General features: G+C 33.3%; 2 protein-coding genes across 5 annotated transcripts; both read right to left on the bottom strand.

Moving 5' to 3' along the window:
- Positions 1-138: 138 nt before the first annotated feature.
- LOC106768975 lies at positions 139-3,644 on the bottom strand. Of its 2 annotated transcripts, XM_022783783.1 has the most exons (3): positions 2,897-3,644; positions 528-830; positions 139-440 (listed from the first exon to the last, which is right to left on the bottom strand). In XM_022783783.1, the coding sequence occupies exons 1-3, from the start codon at positions 3,500-3,502 to the stop codon at positions 405-407; spliced, it is 945 nt and encodes a 314-aa protein (XP_022639504.1). In that variant the 5' UTR covers positions 3,503-3,644; the 3' UTR covers positions 139-404. The 2 variants fall into 2 exon arrangements, with proteins under 2 accessions (XP_022639504.1, XP_014509884.1); XM_014654398.2 differs by having other exon boundaries at positions 139-830.
- A 7,179-nt stretch (positions 3,645-10,823) lies between these two features.
- On the bottom strand, positions 10,824-14,497 carry LOC106769500 (beta-glucuronosyltransferase GlcAT14B). 3 transcript variants are annotated; one of them, XR_002668755.1, is made up of 5 exons: positions 13,696-14,390; positions 12,958-13,033; positions 12,734-12,849; positions 11,213-11,888; positions 10,824-11,099 (listed from the first exon to the last, which is right to left on the bottom strand). XR_002668755.1 is itself a non-coding variant. In XM_022783781.1 (5 exons), the coding sequence occupies exons 2-5, from the start codon at positions 14,246-14,248 to the stop codon at positions 11,374-11,376; spliced, it is 1,260 nt and encodes a 419-aa protein (XP_022639502.1). In that variant the 5' UTR covers positions 14,249-14,319; positions 14,450-14,497; the 3' UTR covers positions 10,824-11,373. The 3 variants fall into 3 exon arrangements, 2 of the variants coding, with proteins under 2 accessions (XP_022639502.1, XP_014510627.1); XM_022783781.1 differs by adding an exon at positions 14,450-14,497 and having other exon boundaries at positions 10,824-11,888; positions 13,696-14,319; XM_014655141.2 differs by having other exon boundaries at positions 10,824-11,888.
- Positions 14,498-22,008: the final 7,511 nt, after the last annotated feature.

The raw sequence follows: 22,008 nt of genomic DNA, 5'->3' as shown, positions 1-22,008 counted from the left end.
CTTATTCCTTTCGAGATTGACCGGTGATTTTACTTCATTTCGGAAGATGTATAATTTAACAGTACCCTATATTTAATTTGTGTTGGCTTCCACAGATGTAGTTCTCCGAATTGATTATGACATATCAAACGTAAGAAGTTGATACACAAGTAATTTTTATAAATAGATTTCAATAATATAATTGTGGAATACATTAAACGAATGCCTACAAATAAAGGCCGGTATTGAAAATCACGAAGCCTACCCAAGAATCATAATTTAAGGTAATGCATGTCCAATAACACATGCATTTCAGACTTCGTGGACTGATAGAGATTGCGAAGCAGCTTGCAGTTAGCGATGTAGACACCCGGCATAACTCGTTTCTATCAGCATTGGAATTCACTATCATGAATTAGCTGACGTTAGAACTGGCAATAACTTGGCTTTCGATCTAGGGGCTGCAAAACAGAAAACCAATATTACGATCAATCCTTCTTGACGCAGTGTGCATCTGTGCCATGTCGAGTACAATCATGATAACCCACACTCTGGAGGAAGCCTCGAATATTTTCTACAGTGCTATTACTGGCCTGTAACAAGCGCTCATCTTCTTCGTATATGAGATACGGGGCTTGGCTTCCTTTCCTGGAAAGCAACTTTGATGCTCCTTTTAGAACGTGATATTCCCAGCCCTGAACATCTATCTTTAGCAGAAGAACAGGCTTGGATTCCGGAATCACTTCATCAAGAGGAACAGTCTTTACTTGAAAAGCTACCTCTTCATTGGACTTAAATGCCAACTTTGCACCTGTGGCAGAAATAGCACTGTTGTCTAACCTACCAAGCAACTGAAAAAAAAGAAAAGAAATTGAATAATCAGCATTGAAAGACAAGCAGAAGTTGAGATGTAAAATAAATTAATTTCATTTTCTTGTCCTTCTAGTTTTCATGTCCGAAACAACGAGGACTTGGCCTAATGGTATTAACTCTGACCGTAAGATGTTACATATTTTCTCTCCAAATCCATTCCTTTCCATAAAAAATGAAAGTTCCAAATAAAATCATGGATTCAGAGTTGGCAACCATAATGGAAACCAAAAATGAAAAGAGATTTTTGATGTATCGTTTCAAACTGTTACATTTTTTTCCGAGCACAACGCCCAGTCCGTCTTGTGCATTAATTTTATAAGATGCTACAGAAACCCGCCAATAGCTATCGCTAAATGAACATGACAAATATTTGGAGGCCACTTTTCAAGTTGGTTCCTGAGGAGATTTTAGACTTGCAAGTTATGATCATCTTAGTTCACTAAAGCATACAAGCTGACTCTTTAAATTTTGATGGATAAACAGACCATTGTTCCAAATATGCCATGTGCAGGGACTAACCTGCCCTAGTAAAATTTTAAAATTTTGATCAGCAATCTGAGGATAGTGGGTGCACAATTGGAAGTCATCACCTGAACCTAAGACCTTATTTGAATCTCCATCCAACCCAACTAACTGGCTGAAATAATCAGGTTTGTCAAAATCTTAGGGTCAAATCAAATTATCCAAAACAGCTCATTTAAAGAATGTCCTTAAGCTTCAAAACAACTTCAAACAGGAGACTTAACGACCTTTTTTAGTGGGTAAAAGACAGTATTAGAAAAATATAACAAAAACGATAGGTCCTAATGAAGCTAACAGCAGATTTGTCACATAACAATGAAAGGGAAAAGTCATGAGGATGCTGCAAACAGTAAGTTAAAGATCCCCGGATATCCTATTCATCCAACGTGCCACGTTCTTTTGTTGATAAACTACATACTGAAGAATGGTTAACCTCATGCACCACATGATTTAGAGAATATGAACACACTCAACTTATCTCTTTACAAGAGTGCAAATATAGTTCAACACAAACAGCACCATGGGCCTGCCTTACACACCATGTTAGGTACTTCAAGAAAAGCTTACAAAATATACATAACCTCGTTATGTACACCTAACCTATTGCAACATAAACTAAAGAGACTACAACTGAAGTATCACCACTAATTGTTTCCTGTTCTTAAACTAGAAGAAACTCCGAGAACATCTTTATTTTAAATATGGTAATAATAGAGCTAAGAAAGAGATTTGACACTAAATTTAGTGTTAAATATAAGTAAATATATACTATTGTATTGGATCATTGTTGAACCACTTTGGAATTGTTTTCGAGTTTGTATGATTAACACCTCTTATTGGGCATATTATTTGTTAGTAGACTTCTCGCATAGCTTTTAGGACCAGTGGATCTAATTAGTTAGACAAGTCTAATATTCTTAGGGTTATAATATAAGTAGTCATTTGTTGCATTGTGTAAGAAGTTTTGACTCGTTGGTGAATTATTAAACTTTGTGCTTTTGAGAGAAAATCTATAATCTTCCAGGTCACTTTTGATTCTTGTCTTTAAATTTCCTAATTCACAGTGAGAAATAAAAAAAGCGTGGCATTGTTCTCACATCCCCCACTGAATTCCACTTTTCGTTCGTTTTCCTTTATCTTCTATTGTTAAATTGTGATTGAAGCTAATATATCCAATGTAAGGGTTCCACTGGTTTCAGGTCATATTTCATACCGTGGTCATCGTTGCAACTAAGGATTAAAATTCAACAAAGCATAAATGGAAAAGAAGTGTATTCTCAAAACCATTTTCAGAAATTGATTTATAACTAATAGAAATAGTTCTTTATTAATTTATCTATTTCCATCAACAGCAATTTCCTCTACGTTTCTTCTCTCTAAGCACTTCAAATGATTCTTTCCCAGCTAACTAAACTAGTATCCAACTAAAACAAGCCTGCTTCTACAACATAAATTCAATTCAAGCTCGAAAAATAGCGCATAAAAATTAAATTAAAAAAATAAATAAGGCAAGAAATATAACCTTGTAAACGGTAGTGTTACCAAAGCGATCCGACGCAGCGGCCTCGAACACAGTGACCAAATCCGCAACTCGATTGAAGTAAATCCCTTCACAGATCTTCTGCAAATTCTCGAACACGGGCTCAAACGCCAGAACCTGAAACCCCATGGCAGAGGCGGCGAAGGTGGCCATACCCACGTTGGCACCAACGTCGACGACCAACCCATCCTTGCCCTCGCTCTTGGCCTTCTCGAGCAGGTCCTGAATGGTGACGGAGATGTCGGGCTTGCGAAAGGGCTTCCCTTTGAGCATCCGTACGATGTTCTTGTGAGGCTTGTCGGGGAGGGTTCCGAAATCGGAGAGGGAGAAGAGGAAGGGGTAGCGCAAGCCCTCGACGGTGTTGGCGAAGACGGGATGAGCCTGAGGAGAGGCGGAGCAGTCGAAGGGGGGGATTGCTTTGAAGGAGAGGAAGGTGGTACGGGCAATGAGAGCAGAGGTAGAGGTGTGTGAGAAACGCGGGGTGAGGAATGCGAAGAAGAGAAGGAGGAGAGTAGAAGGGAAGAGTAAAAAGAGGAACTTCTGGGATAGGAATCTAGTGTGCTTATCTCTTTTCCATGCATTTGCCATGGAACAAGAGTGTCTGCGTTATCAGAGCTTATCAGAGCTTGGTCTTCTTTCAATGGAAAGAGAAAGCTTTTCTCTATTTCAGATTAGATCTTGCTTCCAGTGCGAGAGGACTCCTTCGAAGTGTTTTTCATTCAACCTATCATTTTTGTTTTCTTTTTATCACTAAATTTGAAAACTGTTTCCTTTTTATTAATCCTTTTCATGTACACATATTTTGCAAAAACAAAAGAACTCAAATGTCCCCAAATAGTAATATAAAAATGGCTTAATACCTCAATTGGTCTTCTAATTTGTCAACTAATCTCATTTTGGTCCTCTATTTTGCAACAGTCTCAATTTAATCATAAATTTTGAAAATATGAACACATTGTATCTCATCCGTTAAGTGGTAGCAGACGGCGTTAAGTATTGTCCACGTGTTGGACACGTGTTGGAATAAGAATGTGGTGAGGTGTTATTTTTTATTTTTACGTGGCAATTGGGATTTAGGGATTTAGGAGTATTAAAAAATCAGACCTCTGATAATTGGGAATTAGGGATTCGAATTTGAGTTTGGGGATTTCTTCAAGTGGTTGCGAGAGGAAGCCAGAGACATTCACGCATTTCATTGTTGGAGAAGACGAGGTCAATCCAGGCTACTGGTGATGCCAATAGAGTTAAGGTATGTCGTTTTCGTTGTCCTTTACCTTTTTCGAGCATGTGCGATATTTGGGATTTTGTGTGTTTGTAAGTCGTGTTCATGATTTGTGGTCCCATTTTGTATGTTGAGTGGTTATATTGTAGTTTAGAGTGTGTGGTCCCATTTTGCATGTTTGAATTCTTTATTCGGTGTAGTGGTCCCCTTCCTTTTAATGATGGGTAAGTGGGATATAGGTTTGTTCCATGTCCCCCTGTCGGTGTCGGTGTTAGTGTATATGCAGTGAGTGAGTGAGTGCCCCACTTAGCTATCACTGAAATACATATAATATTTGTCTCCCCCAATATACAGGTTATAGAAGAAAGTTTCATAATGGATGAGGAACGAATTAAGATTGTGGTCCACCATAGTGGAAAATTTTTGACTGATGATAATGGTGTGTTTAAATTTGATGGAGAGATAGCAGAATGGAGTGTTGATGCAGACTTGTTGAGCTATTTTGGCATAGTTGCCTCAGTCAAAGAATTAGATCATATGGACATAGGGATGGCAACGGGTCGGGTCGGGCACGGATAGTGCCTACCCGCAACCCGACTCGCCGGATAAAAGTGTACCCGCCACCCGACCCGCTACCCGTCGGGTACCCGCTTAAAAAATACTCGCGGGTATTTTAAAAATCCGCGGGTACCCGCGGATAGCTGCAAAAAATAAAAAAAAAATATATGTTTTATATTTTTTAAAACAAAATTTAAATAAAATAACAAAAATATATATATAATATAATATAAATTAAATTAAATATAAATTAAAATTTAATTTTAATTAATTTTAATCTAATAAAATATTATTTTATTTTATTTTTAATTAATTAAAAAAAATATAAATTATTTATTTTATTTATTTTTTGCGGATAGCGGGTACCCGCGGGTCGGATAGTATACTACCCGTACCTTACCTGTTTAGAAGCGGGTATTTTAATACCCGCTACCCGTTACCCGCGGGTAGTAACTACCCGCTGCGGGTTTTACCCGCGGATACCCATGCCCGCGAATTTTTTTGCCATCCCTATATGGACATCAAAGAATTATGGTATGGTTTAGGAGGTCAGTCTGTGCACCCAGATAGGTTAGAGTTATTAACTGATGACAAGGGTGCCATGCATATGTTGAACATTAGTAGGTTAAATGACGAAGTCCATTTATATGTGGTTCATAATATGGTGGAACCACAAATAATAGAATTCATTGATTGGGTTGGTGGTGAAGAGGGTTACGGTGTGGATGTTGAGGTGCATACTGAAGGTGATGGCCAAGAGGGTGGTGAGGTCCAGGTTGAGGGTGTTGAGGTCCAAGTTGAGGGTGGTGAGGTCGAGGATGAGGTCCAGGTTGAGGATGCTGATGTGGATGAGGTTCAGGATGGTGAGGTCCAGGGTGAGGTCCAGGTTGAGGATGCTGATGTGGATGAGGTTCNTGAGGATGCTGATGTGGATGAGGTTCAGGATGGTGAGGTCCAGGGTGAGGTCCAGGTTGAGGATGCTGATGTGGATGAGGTTCAGGATGGTGAGGAGTTACATGAGGTCCAAGTTGAGGTCCAAGGTAACCTCCATCATGTACAGGAACCAGAGGTGCATGAGGTTGATGATTTTGAGGTAGAAGATTTAGGAGAGGATGATGATGTAGAGGACAGTGAGGGTGAGGAGTTACATGAGAATGAGAGTGAGCAGGAAGATCTACATGATGTCACCGTGCAGTGTGACATTGGGTGCTACAAAGGAAATGTTAGAGAACAACATTCCAGTCGAGTGCTTGATTCTTCTAAATCTTTTGACAATGAGAACAATATGGATGGTGTGCGTGGGTTGTCTGACAATGAGTGGCTGTCAGAGGAGCTGATCAGTGATGTTGAGGACAGTGAGGGTGAAGAGGATGGTGGGTCTAGTAAGAAGACAACCTTTCCAACTTTTACTATGCCAATAAGTATGGATGGTTATAAATGGGAGGTAGGAATCTTTTTCGCTGAGAAAAAGGAATTCATGGATGGTATTCGGACTTGTGCACTTAGTAATGGAAGAAACATGAAATTTATAAAGAATGACAAGAAAAGGATTATTGTGAAGTGCTTGGGTGGAAAAGGAAAATGTAATTGGTATGCCTATTGTGCTTTTAGGATTGATGTCAATGCATGACAACTTAGAAAAGTTGTTGATAGTCACATCTGTAGTAGGGATTTCAATGTGAAGTTGATGACTTCTAAGTGGTTGAGTGAAAGGATGGAGAAATCTGTGAGAGAGAACCCAACTATGAAGGTGATGGATATTAGAGATAAATTGACTAGGAAATGGAATGTAGGGATATCAAGAAATATGGCTTTTAGGGCAAGAGCCATGGCAAAAGATAAAATTGAAGGATCATTCCATGAACAATATAGAAGACTTTATGATTATGGGCATGAGCTCCTGAAAACAAATCCAGGTTCAACAGTTCAAATTAAAGTGGATAACATTAATGGTGAGGTGATTTTTCAAAGATTTTATGCATGCTTGAAGGCATGCAAGGATANCTTTGTGAGTTGTAGACCTATTGTTGGCTTGGATGGATGTTTTCTGAAAACCAAGTATGGAGGGGAGTTATTAACAGCAATTGGAAGAGATGGAAACGAGCAAATGTTGCCCATAGCATATGTTGTGGTTGAGGTTGAAAACAAAGAAAGTTAGACCTGGTTCTTGGAGCTGCTAATTGAGGACCTTGGTGGGAAAGATGTGTGTGCAGGAATTACATTTATGTCAGACCAACAAAAGGTCAATGAACTTGGTTCTTGTACATTTAAATTAATATCTTCATTACACAATATGTAACTCAATATTTTGAACATGGCAGGGTCTTTTGGCATCTTTTCAAGATCTTNTACCANGGGTTGAGCAAANGTTTTGTGTTAGGCATCTCTATTCAAATTTTAGAAAAACATTTCCAGGAAAAGACCTTAAACGTCTCATGTGGAGGGCAGCAGTAGCCACACATCCACAACAATGGGAAGCTGAGATGAGGAATATTAAAGCCATCAATGATGAGGCTTTTAAATACTTGCTTTCAATTCCACCTAGGTATGTTTCTGAATTGTTAATTTTATTTGTTATAGTCATAGTTCAATTTTGTATACTTCAGAACTTTAATAGTTTTTATTTCTTAATTTTATGACAGGTATTGGTCATGATCTAGATTCACCCCTAGATCACAATGTGACACTCTTGTCAACAACATGTATGAAGCCTTTAATAGTATGCTAGTAGATAGTAGGTCTAAGCCTATTATTAGCATGTTAGAAGACATTAGGGTATACATTATGAAGAGATGGGCTGCCAACAAGACAAAGATGACACAGTATCATGCTTCAATCTGCCCTAAGGTTTGGAATAGATTTCAAAAGGAGTCTTCCTTAGGAAGATATTGGTTACCAAGGTTAGTTTTATAAATTGTCTCACTACATAATATTAGCCATTTATCTTGATTTGTTCTAAGTTCTTTGATGTAAATTCTGTGTTACATATAGGTGGTCAAGAGAGAAATTATTTGAAGTCATGCATATTTCAGAATTTGGCCACCAATTTGTTGTCAATGTGGACACCATGGACTGCACATGTAGAAAATGGGCAATTACTAGCATTCCTTGTGCGCATGCCATAACATCAATGAAGTTTTTGAACATCAATGCAGAAGATTACATAACCCACTGGTTTAGAAAGTCCACTTATGAAGAGACTTACAACAACATAATTTACCCTATCAATGGTCAACATATCTGGGAGGTAACACCCTATTCAGATATATTACCTCCAAAGAATAAGACAATGCCAGGAAGGCCCAAAAAGAAACGAAGATTGGAGGACTGGGAGTTGAAGAAGAATGATAGTGAGTTAAGAAAGGGTGGGCAGAGAAAAAAATGTGGTATATGTAAGGAGCTTGGTCACAACAAGAAAGGTTGTCCACAAAGACCTACTGCCCAATCTGCTTCTGAACAAACACAAGGCACCCAAGGTCCACCAACAGATGTTCCACTTACCCAAGAATCCATTCTGATTGCAACTGCAAGTGGTCCTCCTCAACAACCAGACCCCACTGTGAATGATAAGTGATGACTGCTATTAGGATGAAACTATTGTTGAATGATGAATGATGTAACTGATGTTGACCTTATTTAAATTTTGAACTCTAATATTTTGGATGTAATCATGTTATGATTTTGGATGTAATGATATTAGGATATCATTTTGGATGTAATCATATTCAGATATATCATTTTGGATGTAATTTGTCAGATATATTGGATATTAGTTTGGATATGAATTGGATATCAGTTTCGATATTGATTAAAGAACATTTGTGTTCACCATGTCATTTTGGTAGCTATGAAGATTGATAACAATTCTCATAAATTGGCTTACAATTGCTGTTAAACAGCAACTGTACCACTCATATTTTGATTAAATAATATTTAGCCTTTGGTTGAAGCTTGTACAAGTCAGTTTTCATAAATAAAAGTTGCTCCAAAACAAAAATTTTAATTTAAGTTCAGTTTCATTCCTCTGATAAAAATTGCTGGCTAAATTGACTTAAAGTTGGTGTTAAAGACCAATTGTACCACTGATATTTTGATTCCATACAATTTAGCCTTTGTTGGTACCTTGTATAAGTTATATTTCATAAAGAAAACTTGCTCCAAACATCAAATTTTGATTTACAACACTTTTCTGTAAATTGGCTATTCAAATCACCATTTTATTTTTGATATCAGCCATCAAGGATACAACTTAAGCAATCAAAAGCTTCATACCACATTACTCAAATGAAAAACCACTGAAATACAAACATCTCCACTAATACAACTTTCACCCAACTTTCAGCAACAGTGACACTAAAATTACATTGAAAATAAAGTTCACAAACATCATCCCCACTAAGATTTTAAACCACTTTTCCAACCTAAGTAAGGTTTTCTCCATAGAAGCCATTCTCATCTTTTCAAGATAACTTTCTTCCATACTCATCGAACCCACTTCTTTAGCTCGTGCAGTAGCACTCCTTTCTTCTACCACTCCTTGATTTCCTTCTTCCAAGCACTACTCAAAGAAGTTGCACCCAACCAATTCGGCATTTCCACCCTGTTCAAGAACAACACAAAGAGCTTCGTCAAAACCCAAAATTTAGGGCAACCCCAAAGAATAATGGTTATGGAAAACTCACCTTGAAGTTAGGACACCCCCAAAATTTTTTCCCCTTGTTCTTAGGTGTTCTGGCAATTCGAAACACTGCATTCTGACCACAGAAGCATGTTGGTTTTGCACTCAACCTCTTCACACTGCCAGTACTGTGTTGCATGGACGAACCCAAACATTTACAAGAGGTTGATGAACGAGACATATCCTTAGGAGCACCTCAAGAACACAATGCTTCACTACAACTCTTCTTACCCAAGATGAATGAAATACCTCTTCTTCCCCAACTCCACAATTAAGTAAGAATGAGAGGGGATTCCCTTAAAACTTAGGGCTTGCCCTTAAATCTTAGGGCTTCGTCATCCACCAAAGGCATTCCATTTTATTTCACATTGACACGTGGTAAAAACTAAAATTACAACTCATCAACACTTAACGCCGTCTGCTACCATTTAACGGATGTGATACAATGTGTTCATATTTTCAAAATTTGTGACTAAATTGAGACTGTTGCAAAATAGAGGACCAAAATGAGATTAGTTGACAAATTAGAGGACCAATTAAGGTATTAAACCTATAAAAATCAGTCCTAAAATATTCAGGGAGTTCTCTTTTTGTTTCTCATATTTGACATTATTATTTAGTTCCCGTATTTTGCAAAAAAAAAAAAAAATATTTTGAATGTTGTTGAACTGAATAATTTTTAAAAGCAAATAAAACTATATTAGATTAGGTTCTTGACCATAAAAATACAAAATCAAAATGAGTTAGTTATTCTTATTAATTACGATATTTCTAAAGGGTGTTGGCACATGCCGACTAAAACAAAAAATATTTATAAATTTCAGAAGAAAAAACTTACTCTAAGTTTAAAGCATGTAAAAAACTATTCTTAGAGATATTTAACTTCAAATATAATTATCTATTTAGGTACTTTATTACTTTGCTTTAAATTTGTTAACAACGATAGTAAATGATATTTTGATGTTAACTCAAACTTGGAATTTACTATATTCAACCCAATGGAGAATTGAATAGTTTGTATGAAGTCTTAAAACTCAATTTTCATGACTGTCATATATTGGTTTAGAATATTTTTCTTTTCGATTTCACAATAATACCTTTGTCATCTTGTTTATGTATCATGTCATTTTGAGATAAATTTGAAGAATTCAACAATAAAGAAAAAAAGAGAATTGTTCTAAGGCTTATTATGTACTCTTTTTGTGCGTTACTATTTCGATCTATCGTGAAGTCAAGATTATTTTATTTCCTTTCCCAATTGTTACAAAGAAGAGTGTAATTTTAATTAATACAAGTTCATGCACAGAAAATGTTTGTTTCTCAACAAAAAATGTAGTTTCTTAGTATTTTTGAACTGGTTGAGTTCCATGCAGGGGAATTCTTTGCTCAAAAAACGTGTATAAGGAATTCTTTTATCAACAAGGTGAATTTAGAAGAAACTAATGTGTTTAATAGTTCATCAATTCATGAGGTAATAGATAGAAAATGGTATTGAATGTAACTCAAGAAAAGGATGAGATAAGCAAAAAAAACAGAACAAGTGGCAGCTACTTGAGCGTGTTCTTGTAAAAAGATTAGTTGGGAAAGTACTTTTCACGGGTTTGTGCCACTTCCAACCTACCAGTAGCAAGCATTCTGCCCATGCATTACATAACTGAATCTCTTATTTACTATAAAGACATTCTGCAGAGCACGACAATTGCGTAGATGATGATGACTCGTCATTGCTATTCATGAAATTCAATAAATCATGTGAATCAAATCAATGGATACATATTACCTACAAAAGTGTGGTCACGTTAGAATTTGTGTAAAAATAGAAATTGAAGGTAACACGTACTATTGAAGAAATGGTCCCTTCCGTTTTCTGCTATATCTTTTCATATTTCGTGTTTGTCTCGGAACATCCTCGGGTGTCAACTGAACATCATAATGGTTTGCCTGTTGCCGCTGAGTGATGGATAAACAGCAGTGAGCATAAAAGGTGTTTAAAACTGGGAGTCAAGAACACTGCTTAGTGTGAAAATCTTCTGCTGACAATAAACCATTGATAAGACGTTTGAGTCTTTCTGCTCCAGGGCCAGGCTTAAGTTCGGTGATATTTTTTATGGCAGAATATGGTTTGGTGGTGTTTGAATTTGTCCGGTCAAACCACTTGCCAGGGACATAACCATGTTCGTTTCGTCCCAGGAGTTCAGTATCAATCTTATCCAAGAGTTGTTCGTTGCAGCCAAATTTCCGAGCAAATGGAGCGTTGCTCTCCACCATTTCCTCGTAGTTATTGATTGTTAGGAAGTGTGGATGTTGTTTTGGAGGGTTATCCCATGATATGAAATGGAGGTCATGATTTACAGTAGTGTTCCGGAACTCATCAGCATTGCAGATGACTGTGTGAAAATAACCTTCGGGGGAGGATAGAAAGTTGGCATAATACATCAAGACTATTCTAGGCAAGTTATCCCATCCCCATAACAAATACTCGACAAATTGGCGAGAGAGCATCATCCAAGCAGAACCTGAGCAAAATCAAGTACCATGACAAAACCCAGAAAGCATAGTTAAATACTACTACTAGGTCTTTCAACTTAAGGAAAACTATTTAAAAAATTTCAGATGATAAAGTGTGGTATGTCATAGATTCAAGTAAACTAGGTAATATTGTGCGGATGTTTGACTGCAAATGGCTTCATTTTGAAACAAACTTAAAAGGGTCATGCTAGCTAACAAAGGACCTGATGACATTGGTTAAGGTGCATTTAATACACTTTGTTAATTACTTATAAAAGTAATTATTAAATGATTTTTGTATTTTCAATAAAATTAACAGTTACTTGCTTCTGCTGTTCCATTTACCAATGTCCTTACGGTACATGTTAGCAATTGTCAACATAAAATAGAGGGAAAGGACACCAGAATAAGCGTATGCAATTAGACCTCTCGTATGAATGAAATAAATTTACGGGTAAGTGACACACCTCTCATGATAATTGCCACATCTATATTAGGAATACCAATGGCAATCAGTAGTACATCTATATGAGATATTTGAGTTCAAGACGGGTGTGAAAAACTGTGGCCAACAAGAGAAAAGTAAAAGAATGGAGAAAGGTGAAAAGGTGTCGTAGTTCGGGGTAATCATATACTAAAACCAAAGGCTCTACCTCCCCCTCTCTCTATCTCCATCATTACTGTTTGACTTCAATTTTCAATTTTTTTTCCGTAAAATCTTCAATTTATTCTACGGTAGCATGTCTTATAATACTGAAACATTCTACATATGTAAAAAAGCAAACTAATAAACGTGGAATGAGAAAATTAACAAAATAAAGATTTAAGCAAGATAAGTCATCCGATACCATACCTGTAAACAGCTTATATGCTGTGGGAACATTTCTTTTCTCTGTCACCCAAAATAAATCAGATTTATTGACACTATAAAGTGCTGGATCAATTATAACAGGCTTGGCTCTCTGATCTCTATTGAAAAAAGGAAACAGCAAAGTCTTAACGAAATTGCACGTTACTTTTGAAGGAAATAAAGAAAACCATGCAATATAACACAGGATGAAAGGATTAGCAACTTACTCTTTCCAGCCAATATCACTGGTGTGCTCAATAAAGTTAAGGTGTCTCGGAGTTGATGACAGCGTATGCAACAGATCTGTTGAGAAAAATAGATGAACTGAGTGATCGTGAAAACAGGGAAACATATAATTCACAGTTCACATTCTTTACTAAGTTTCAACAAATTAACAGATTTAAGCATTTAACAAACAAACCATCAAAAAATCCATAACGGAAATTTATCTTAACAAACATTGGCAGTGTTTTTTTCAAAAAACATAAAGAAGCATCAAAGCAGAAACGTAGTTACAAACAATTTTACTCTTATCTGAAACCCGGCATTCTTCCTCCCCCACCACCCCAGGCCACAAGAAGAGAGAGAGGAACAAGCCTGTCAGCTGACAAAAACAAACAACTCATGGATGAGCAAATCGACAAATAGAACACTTTGGACTAATATTGGGACCAGATCAGATCAACTTAAAATTCAGCAAGTCTCTATACTTATCTCAAAATCAGCAGCAACAGGTTCTCACATCACATATAAGAAATGCATTCCAAAACAAACCAGCATTTTAATCCATTAACACAAAATCAAAACCTGGGAAACAGCCAAGACATAAATAAATGCCCGGCCCGGTTTGAAAGATCACGAATCAACAAAATCTCCGTAACACAGACACTGAATCCAACCAAAAGCAGTGCCTAGTTTTGCTCGTCGAAGATACAAAAAGAAAAGTTAAGGAGAGGGTGGCGTACCATCTTGGGTTACCAAGGGGTAATCAGAAGCGCTTAGATTGATGAACCAATCCCAGAGTCCACCTTCCTTGAACAAAATGGCCGCAGCGTGAAGGGTATTAGTGACCATAGTAGGTCCCCTGTAGGTGACCAAGTTAGCCTTAACAACCATCTTAACATTGCCCAATTTGGCAAAGAGAGGCTCGTTCTTGACGAAGTTGGCAAGCTCCAATCTTTCCTGCGTAGAAGCCTCGAGGTCCAAGTGCACAGCGTACTGATTCCTGGGATGATAAAGGGCCTTGAGGGTCCTTTTCAGAGTCTCGCCATCACCCACTGACCCCGAGATCAGGTAGGCGATCCTGGGAACGGATTCGCTGGATGACGTGGAAGACACCCTGAGCTTTGACTCGACGAAACGAGGCTCTTCCACTCTGCCACGTGTACGGTATAGGGAGAGCAAAGAGGAAGAATCGGTGGAGACGAAGATGGAAAAGAGTATGAGTAAGGTTAACAAAAGTAGAGATGATACAAGTGGCAGGAACCATTTCTTCCTCTGTTGTTTGTTGGTCTCCATAGATAAACAACGTTTTCAGGTACAGATGGCCCAAGTGCCAACCTTTCCTTGCTGGGGTTTCTTCAGTGTTTCTGTTGCAAGGACATTGAAGAAAGAAAGAGAGAAAGAGATAAATAGGGCGAGTAATACTAAAATACCTTGGTTTATCATTAATAGCAATAGTCTAATAATAATATTAGTCATCCTTATGATTTAGGGTACCTTTGTACTTCCCATGATACAACAGTCAAATAAATTCTGGGTCGCTTTCCTTTCTTCTCCCTTCCCTTTTGTTCTTTCTGTTTATTCACACACACCCAAAACTATTGCTAAAATTCTATTTTCCTTTTTTTTCATTTTAAAAAAATATAAAAAATTATATTTTCCCCTTTTATTTATTTATTTGTCCAAACAAAATAGAAGTGTTAGACCAATTGAATTATACTAGATTATTTTTCAATTTTATTAAGATGAAAAAGCATGTAGCATAAATCATTTAAATATAATTTTTAAAATAGTCATTGCAAGAGTTCATGATTTCTTGCTATATATAAATTCATTAGATAAAGATATAAAAAAAATTGCATCTGTAAATGTGATCTGATTAAATTTACTGATCATATCCTAATTATGCCTATTATAACTATATATAAATATAGATATATCATGTTATATACCATGAACATGAACGTACTTATGAAATTATATTTAAATATTATCTTATATAATTTAGTTAAGGTGAAAGTATTTTAGACTATCTGTGAAGAAGTCTTATTTTTATTAACCCAAATTTATTTACCAAATACAATGACTTAAGTTTCAAATAAAAATAGTAGTTTAGAAGTCTCTGTTTTAAGTTATTAGAATATATTTGGTGATCCATATAGCTAACAACTTACATTATTTTGAGTTTGGTATTATTTTGCAATAATGAGAAAGATTAAAATAAAAAGATAAAGGTATTTTTTAAAAAAGAGAATATACAGGTGTCATGATTGTAGAGGGGTAAATAGGTGAAAGTGTTAAAGATGTGAAAAGGGATATATGGGATGCAAATTTGAACGGAAGAAAATCAGGACAAAACATGACATGACGGCAAAACTAAACAAGTGTCGGCAGAAGACACAGCAATCAATGCATGAGCACCAAACACAGCACAACCCAAAGGTGATTATTGTGTTCTTTACCCAATCATGTTTTGCTTTTTACACCAACTCGCTGTTTGGTAAAAGGGCATACATAGCGTAATACACTCTTTCCTGTTATCTTCAATGCTCTGCTGTTTGCTTAATATACCATAATTTATAATAATTAATAAACAATTTACATCTTTTCTAAAATTATAATTTTTTCTTTTTTTTTCATAAAGGTCTGCTCCTTACAAAATTGTGTCTAATCTAATTATATTAACTGACACTAATGCTTCACTTAAACTTTTATTTAAAAGGGAAATTTTAACATTTCAAGGGATTATCATCACTAAATTACTCTATTATTTAGGTGTATTTATTGATTTCAAGTGTTATTTATGACAAAATAGGTTACTCGGATTAATCACCAACTTATCCAAGATAACTCTAGTTTAACTATTGGCTTATCATTTTTAAACTAAAATTTTTGTTCTAATTCATTGAAGAGTAAGTTAACAATGGAAAATGGAAAACTCTATCATTTTTATAATAAAGTTAATTTAAATGGAAAATTTTAATTAAAGAAGCCAGATATATTAATAATTTAACTTAAATTTTATTTGAATACTAATTTTCTAATATTAGAGAACCAACTTTATAAACTAAGTTAACAACGTTGGCAAATATATATTTTAAGTTTTTTAAATAATAACACTTTTAAAAAATACATGATAAAACTTTTGACCTAAATTTATTTATTTAAAAAAAATGGATGGTTAATAATTACCAAAAAAAAATAAAAATTAATAAAATAGAGTGACATAACGAAAAGATACTAAATCACTCACTAATTTATGCATACATGGATTGGCATATGTAAGTTAGAAAAAATCTTGGTGTACCTCTTCTCTAATAAACAAATTATGAGGACCTCGTCATTCACAAATCCAATTCGCATATTTCGACACATATTAACTTTAGCATGAACTTATGATTTAAAATATGATCGGTGTTGCAGATATTCAAGCTCAACCAAAACAAAAATCATGAGTTGACAAGTTTTATAAAAACAAGAAATCACAACCATGAGTCTATGTGGATTCATTCCAAACAACAACAGAAAAAAGACAAACATTATCTTTACTTTGTTCATATGGTCTTTCTTAAACTAAAAGTATTGTTTATATTTTATTCTGATTTCTTTTTATATTTTTATGTGTATTTTAGAAACACTCAATTCTAAAGTATAAGTTATCACGTATATATATTTTGAAATGGTACAAAAAGTCTACTCATCAAAATAAATTTTAAATCTATATCCATGCATATTTTTTTTTTTATAATTAGGTACATTACCCTTTCTTCCCTTGGTCATATGAACACTTTTTCAAATTTTGACTTGGTAAGTTTAATTTTGAAAAAAAAAACTAAATAAGTTTTACTGAAATAAGAAAATTTATATAATTTAAAATAAGTTTTAGAAATATTATTTGAAAAATTAAAATAATGGCTTGAAAACATGAAATATTTGAATTTGTGAGTATATTTATTTATTAATAAAAACAATTTATTAGAATCACTTCTAAGAATCTATTTTAAAATAATATTTTTTTTATATTGATCAAATTTAATCTTAATCAATTTTTTTTAATTATATTTTATTCACTAGGTAAATCTAATTTTTTTATTCTTTGATGAGTCATTATGAAATAATAGATATTGATGTATATGTATTCTAATCCCATTAATATCATTATATTTATATAATTTATCGGATTTTTTTCATTATTATTACAAAAAGTGATTGATTTTAAGAAAATGTAAAAAAATAAATAAAAGTAATTAATTTAAAAATGTTATGATTTAAAAAAGAGAAACAAAGAATTCAATATAAAAGTTTGTTTGATCTTGTTAATGGTTAAAAGAATAAAGGTTAAATACTTTTTTTTTGTCCTAGTTTTGGTTATGAATGTAGTCCTAAAGAATGTAATTGTGTTCAATTTAGTCCTTTTTCTGTTCAATATAGTCCTAAAGAACTTAATTTGTGTTCAATTTAGTCCTTTTTACAAATTCCGTGAACCACAAACAAAGATTAAATTGAAAATAAATTATGTTCTTTAGGACCACATTGAACCAAAAAATAAAATAGAGACCATTTCGAATATTCGTAACCAAAACTGGGACCAAAAGAGGCATTTAATCAAGAATAAACGATTGTTAAGGAGAAAAAGACAAATGAATGATAATGATAGAATCCATATTGAATAATGGAACAGTGAATTAAAAAACACCTTGAATGTTTCAATGAGCAGCCAAAGAAGGCACCAAACTTCTTACAACAAAACAGGGATTAAAAAAAGGTGTAGGCAGGCTGCTCACTAATTTTTTTTGTTTGGCACAAATAAGGCTTCGTTTGGTTCAAAAGTCATAAACGCGCTTTTATTCCAAATTCAAGGTTCAACCACTCATCCAATTTGAAATCTCATGAAAAAAAAATAAAAAAAATCGATTCACACATTACACGCTTAACCGGATTTTAGAATCTGGTTCATACATTATACACAATCGGATCTCTAAATCCAGTCGTTCTTGCATGATTTCGAAATTCGGTTATTAAAAAAATGACGTGTTTTGAACCTTTTAGTGAAATCATCCCCCAATATCACCTCAGGCAATGAAAAATTGTGCAAAGATGGATGTGAAGAAGACGAAGATGGAAGTGCAACAGTGTGGATGGGAGAAGGGATCGGGGAACAAGATAAAGATGGAGGTGCATAAATGTGATTGGTGCAGGACTAAAATGGGATTAAATATTTTATGATGGTGTAAAAAGAAGAAAGGGAGGTGCAGGACGAAGTAACCCATTATCTGTTGTTAGTCTTTCAAGTGGGCTCTCTTCTCGGTTCAAACGGGGTGTTGTGCCCACCACCTCCCAACTGGGACTTGTATCTCCCCACTATTTTAATTTATTTGAAAAATATTTTATATCTCTTTACTATTTTTTTTTATTCCAAAAATATCCTATACTTTTCCACTATTCTTAACAATTTTTCTCTTTCTCTCTCTCCATTAATGGAGCATTTACATGGCTCATTAATGGAGCATTTACATGACTCAAATTTGAACTTTGTGATATACTTTCTTAAATAAGTTTGATTCAATCTTATTTTTGTTGTTGGAATATATTTTTTTCTTTTCAAATTATTTAATAAATGGTAAAATTTAGAACAAAATTTTACCATTTATTAAGTAATTTGAAAAGAAAAAAATATATTAAACAACAAAAATAAGATTGAATCAAACTTATTTAAGAAAATATATTACAAGTTGAAATTTAAGTCATGTAAATGCTTCATCAATAAGGCATGTAAATGCTCCATTAATGTAGAGAGATAGAGAAAAATGGTTAAGAATAGTGGAGAGGTGTAGGACATTTTTGGAATAAAAGAAAATATTGGAGAGATATAAATATTTTTGAAATAAATTAAAATAATGAGAAGGTACAGGTCCCACTTGAAAAAGTGCGCACATTCAAGTGTGTTTCAAATTTGATGATAGACAGTAGACATTTCTCCCAACATCTTTGTTACTGAAGTCCAGTATGATTAGAATTAACTTTTACGATTGTACCCTTTTAGACATAAAACAAGTTTTTTTATCAAGTTTTTTTTTTCGGGTAAATTTCATATGCTTCCTAGTGAAGAAATGAGTTTGAGATTAAATATGGTTTTTCTGTCTTATTACTTTTTAATGACATGTTTCATTAAAGTCCATTAATTTGATATAATTTTTTTATATTGATCTAGCATAAATCAGCGTAGACTAAAATCGCTTAAGGAAAGTGTTATGACTTGGAGTTTATTAAGATAAAATTGTGAGTATATATAACTGTATTTAAAGTTTGATGTCATAGTTTTATCAATAAAAAAATTGTTTCAAAGTGTTAAAAAATAAAAATATATTTAAAGTATTTTTAGTCTCGATTTTTAAGTTATGTAAACAAATTTATCTAATCGGAATAATATGATTATATTGACAGTGATAGGAATGATGCAGGAGAGATGCGAAAGAAATGGCTGAAAATGAATTTGCGTCCAATAATGGAAATGTGGGTTAAGACTTAAGACTAGTAAGAAACTTGAGACCATCCCTTGTTTAAGCATGTTTTAAATTCTAACCCCTAAAAATATGTTCTTTTTCAATTCGACTTTTGAGTAATTAATGAACAACTCAATTCCTTGGAATCCGCAAATGTCAAATCCTATATTTTAGACTGTACAACAGTTGAATTAGATTAAAGTTGACAGAGGAAAGGCCAATCATAATATTGTGAAATGCATATCCGTTTCTCTGTTGACATGACGAAAAGGAAAAAAAGATTCCAGATAAAACATACCAGATAAGGTTTACGTTAATAATCAGTGATTTATAAACAACCTCTGTTAGGATATTTCTATTAATGAATAGATTGGTATATTCTCAAAAATTGCTTCTGGCTAACCACGTAATATTATTATATTTTTAGGGAAACAAAATTCAACAATATACTGTCATTCAAAACAACTGTCATAGTGTCATGAAATTCAGGTTTATATACAAAAAGAGTTTGGAATAGATCAAATATTAGTTTTAAATAAATTACTTTCAATATTGATCTACATTTGACGATTTTTTAATATTGAATAAAAATGATGTAGTTTGATTTGGTGTGATTCTCTTCAATGACAAGGCATTGTATACTAATATATGTTATACATATATCATGTTGTGTTGATTCTTTAAATTATAAAAAAACTTACGTAAAATCGATGCAAAATAAATATACCACAATTTATAGTAGAAAGAACAAACAAAATTAAATTACATTGTTCTTTTTATATTTTATAATATTTATCTTGAATAACATTATATATATATATATATATATATATATATATATATATTGTTAAAAATTGAACTACCAATATATTAAATAATTAAGAACAAAAAAATTGAGCAACAAATAAAAATAAAAATTCATAGCTACTTTATTTTATTTTATTTTTTTATTAAAGGTAGTATCATGAATTATTGGTGGTGTAAATATTTTTAATTTATATATTTCTTTAAAAATTCTCATTAGTAGTATTAAAATAATGTTAGTATTCAATAACATTGTTTATAAAAATCATAAAGATGAATCGACCTTATGTATTTTTATGATTTTGATTGTTTTAAGTGAGGTGAAAATGTTGTTGTGAACATGTACAAGGAGGAAATTATTTGTGGTAGTAACTTTAATGTATGTATTGATGTATGAGATTCAGTAAGGTGGTATCCTATCTTGATACTTTAATAATCATTCATACTAAAATAAAGTATAATGATTTATGTGAAGGAAGTTATATGAGGTCATAGTCAATGTTTGGTCTTAGGCGTGAAAGGGATTAACTTTGTGTGTAGTAAAGTGATAATCTCGTTGGCTGTGTGGCTCTGTAGAACACAGAGTTCACCACAAGTGTACACCTCTAATGAATTTAATGTCAATGGTATGCATCCAGATAATTGAGTTTAATATCAATTGCTTATGTGCATATATGTAATTTATTGTATTTTAACCATGATTAGTTTGTATTTGATATATGATTTAATTGTTTTAGGATAACTCTTTTGTACACAAATTGATCATGTTTTGTGTATTTTGTATTTCTTGTGTGTTTTGTTTATCCCTTTTGCGATGATCACTTTACAGTGTAAACAAATGAAGAGTTAGATGACGATATTCTCATAATGAAAGGAAGACAAAGTAGTTTCTTAGGCGGAGTTTATTTTTTGCTTACAGTTTGATATGTATATGTATATTATTATTATGGTTATTATTTTGATTAACTCTATTAATATTATATATGTTTTTAGCTATTTGTTTTGCTTTATCCATTTTATAATGTTTTATTTAATAATTTTATACTATTAAATTTATAAATGAAAAGGAAAGAAGGTAATAAATATTTTTTTATAAAATAATTATTATATAAAACTAAAAAAAATTATGCCTATAAAATAATTGCTTCATTTTTAATTTTCTTATATATACCTTCTGTAGTTTTTTAATATTATAGTTGTCCTTTTCTTAAAAAAGAATTATAACATTTTCGCTTTCAGTTAATGGTGTGGAATATTTGGAATTTAATTATTAAGACTTTGGAAGATAGAAACGAAGCAACACCACAAATGAGAAATTTATGCAAGAGCCGACTATGAACTTGGGGAAAAGTGGTGGGTCATGTGGGTTTATATCACACTCTCTAATAAAAAGAAACCAAGGGACAACCACATCGCAATTCACCTAATTTTTTTTAATTATTTTTTGTTTTGTGTAATTAATTTTGTGTTTATACAATTGAATACTCAAATTCATTACTACTAATATATTAATCCTTTTTAATTGAAATTGATTGTATTGATAAATTTATAGCTTTAAGTTGTAGTATTATCATTTATGAATGAGTTATGCTTGATTACACTTATATACTTCCATTTATAAATTTAGATTTGTTTTTGTTTTAATTCTTTAAAGTATAATATTTTCTTATTTACTTACAGTAAACCATAAATTTCAATCCTTGCAAGACCTTATGTTTATTAAAAATAAATTTCAAATAAATAAAAGAT

This window comes from Vigna radiata, chromosome 7 (assembly GCF_000741045.1).
Source record: "Vigna radiata var. radiata cultivar VC1973A chromosome 7, Vradiata_ver6, whole genome shotgun sequence".
Taxonomy (NCBI): Eukaryota; Viridiplantae; Streptophyta; class Magnoliopsida; order Fabales; family Fabaceae; genus Vigna; species Vigna radiata.
Note: the sequence above shows the minus strand (reverse complement) of the source record. Positions and strands in the feature narration are given on the sequence as shown.

Coding starts and splice junctions, on each gene's coding strand:
- LOC106768975 (XM_014654398.2), bottom strand. CDS start 3,502: ATGGCAAATGCATGGAAAAGAGATAAGCACACTAGATTCCTATCCCAG. Junction 831..2,896: donor GTAACACTACCGTTTACAAG/GTTATATTTCTT, acceptor CTTTTTTTTCAG/TTGCTTGGTAGGTTAGACAA.
- LOC106769500 (XM_022783781.1), bottom strand. CDS start 14,248: ATGGAGACCAACAAACAACAGAGGAAGAAATGGTTCCTGCCACTTGTA. Junction 13,034..13,695: donor CCCCTTGGTAACCCAAGATG/GTACGCCACCCT, acceptor TTTTCTCAACAG/ATCTGTTGCATACGCTGTCA. Junction 11,889..12,733: donor AGCATATAAGCTGTTTACAG/GTATGGTATCGG, acceptor GATTTTGCTCAG/GTTCTGCTTGGATGATGCTC.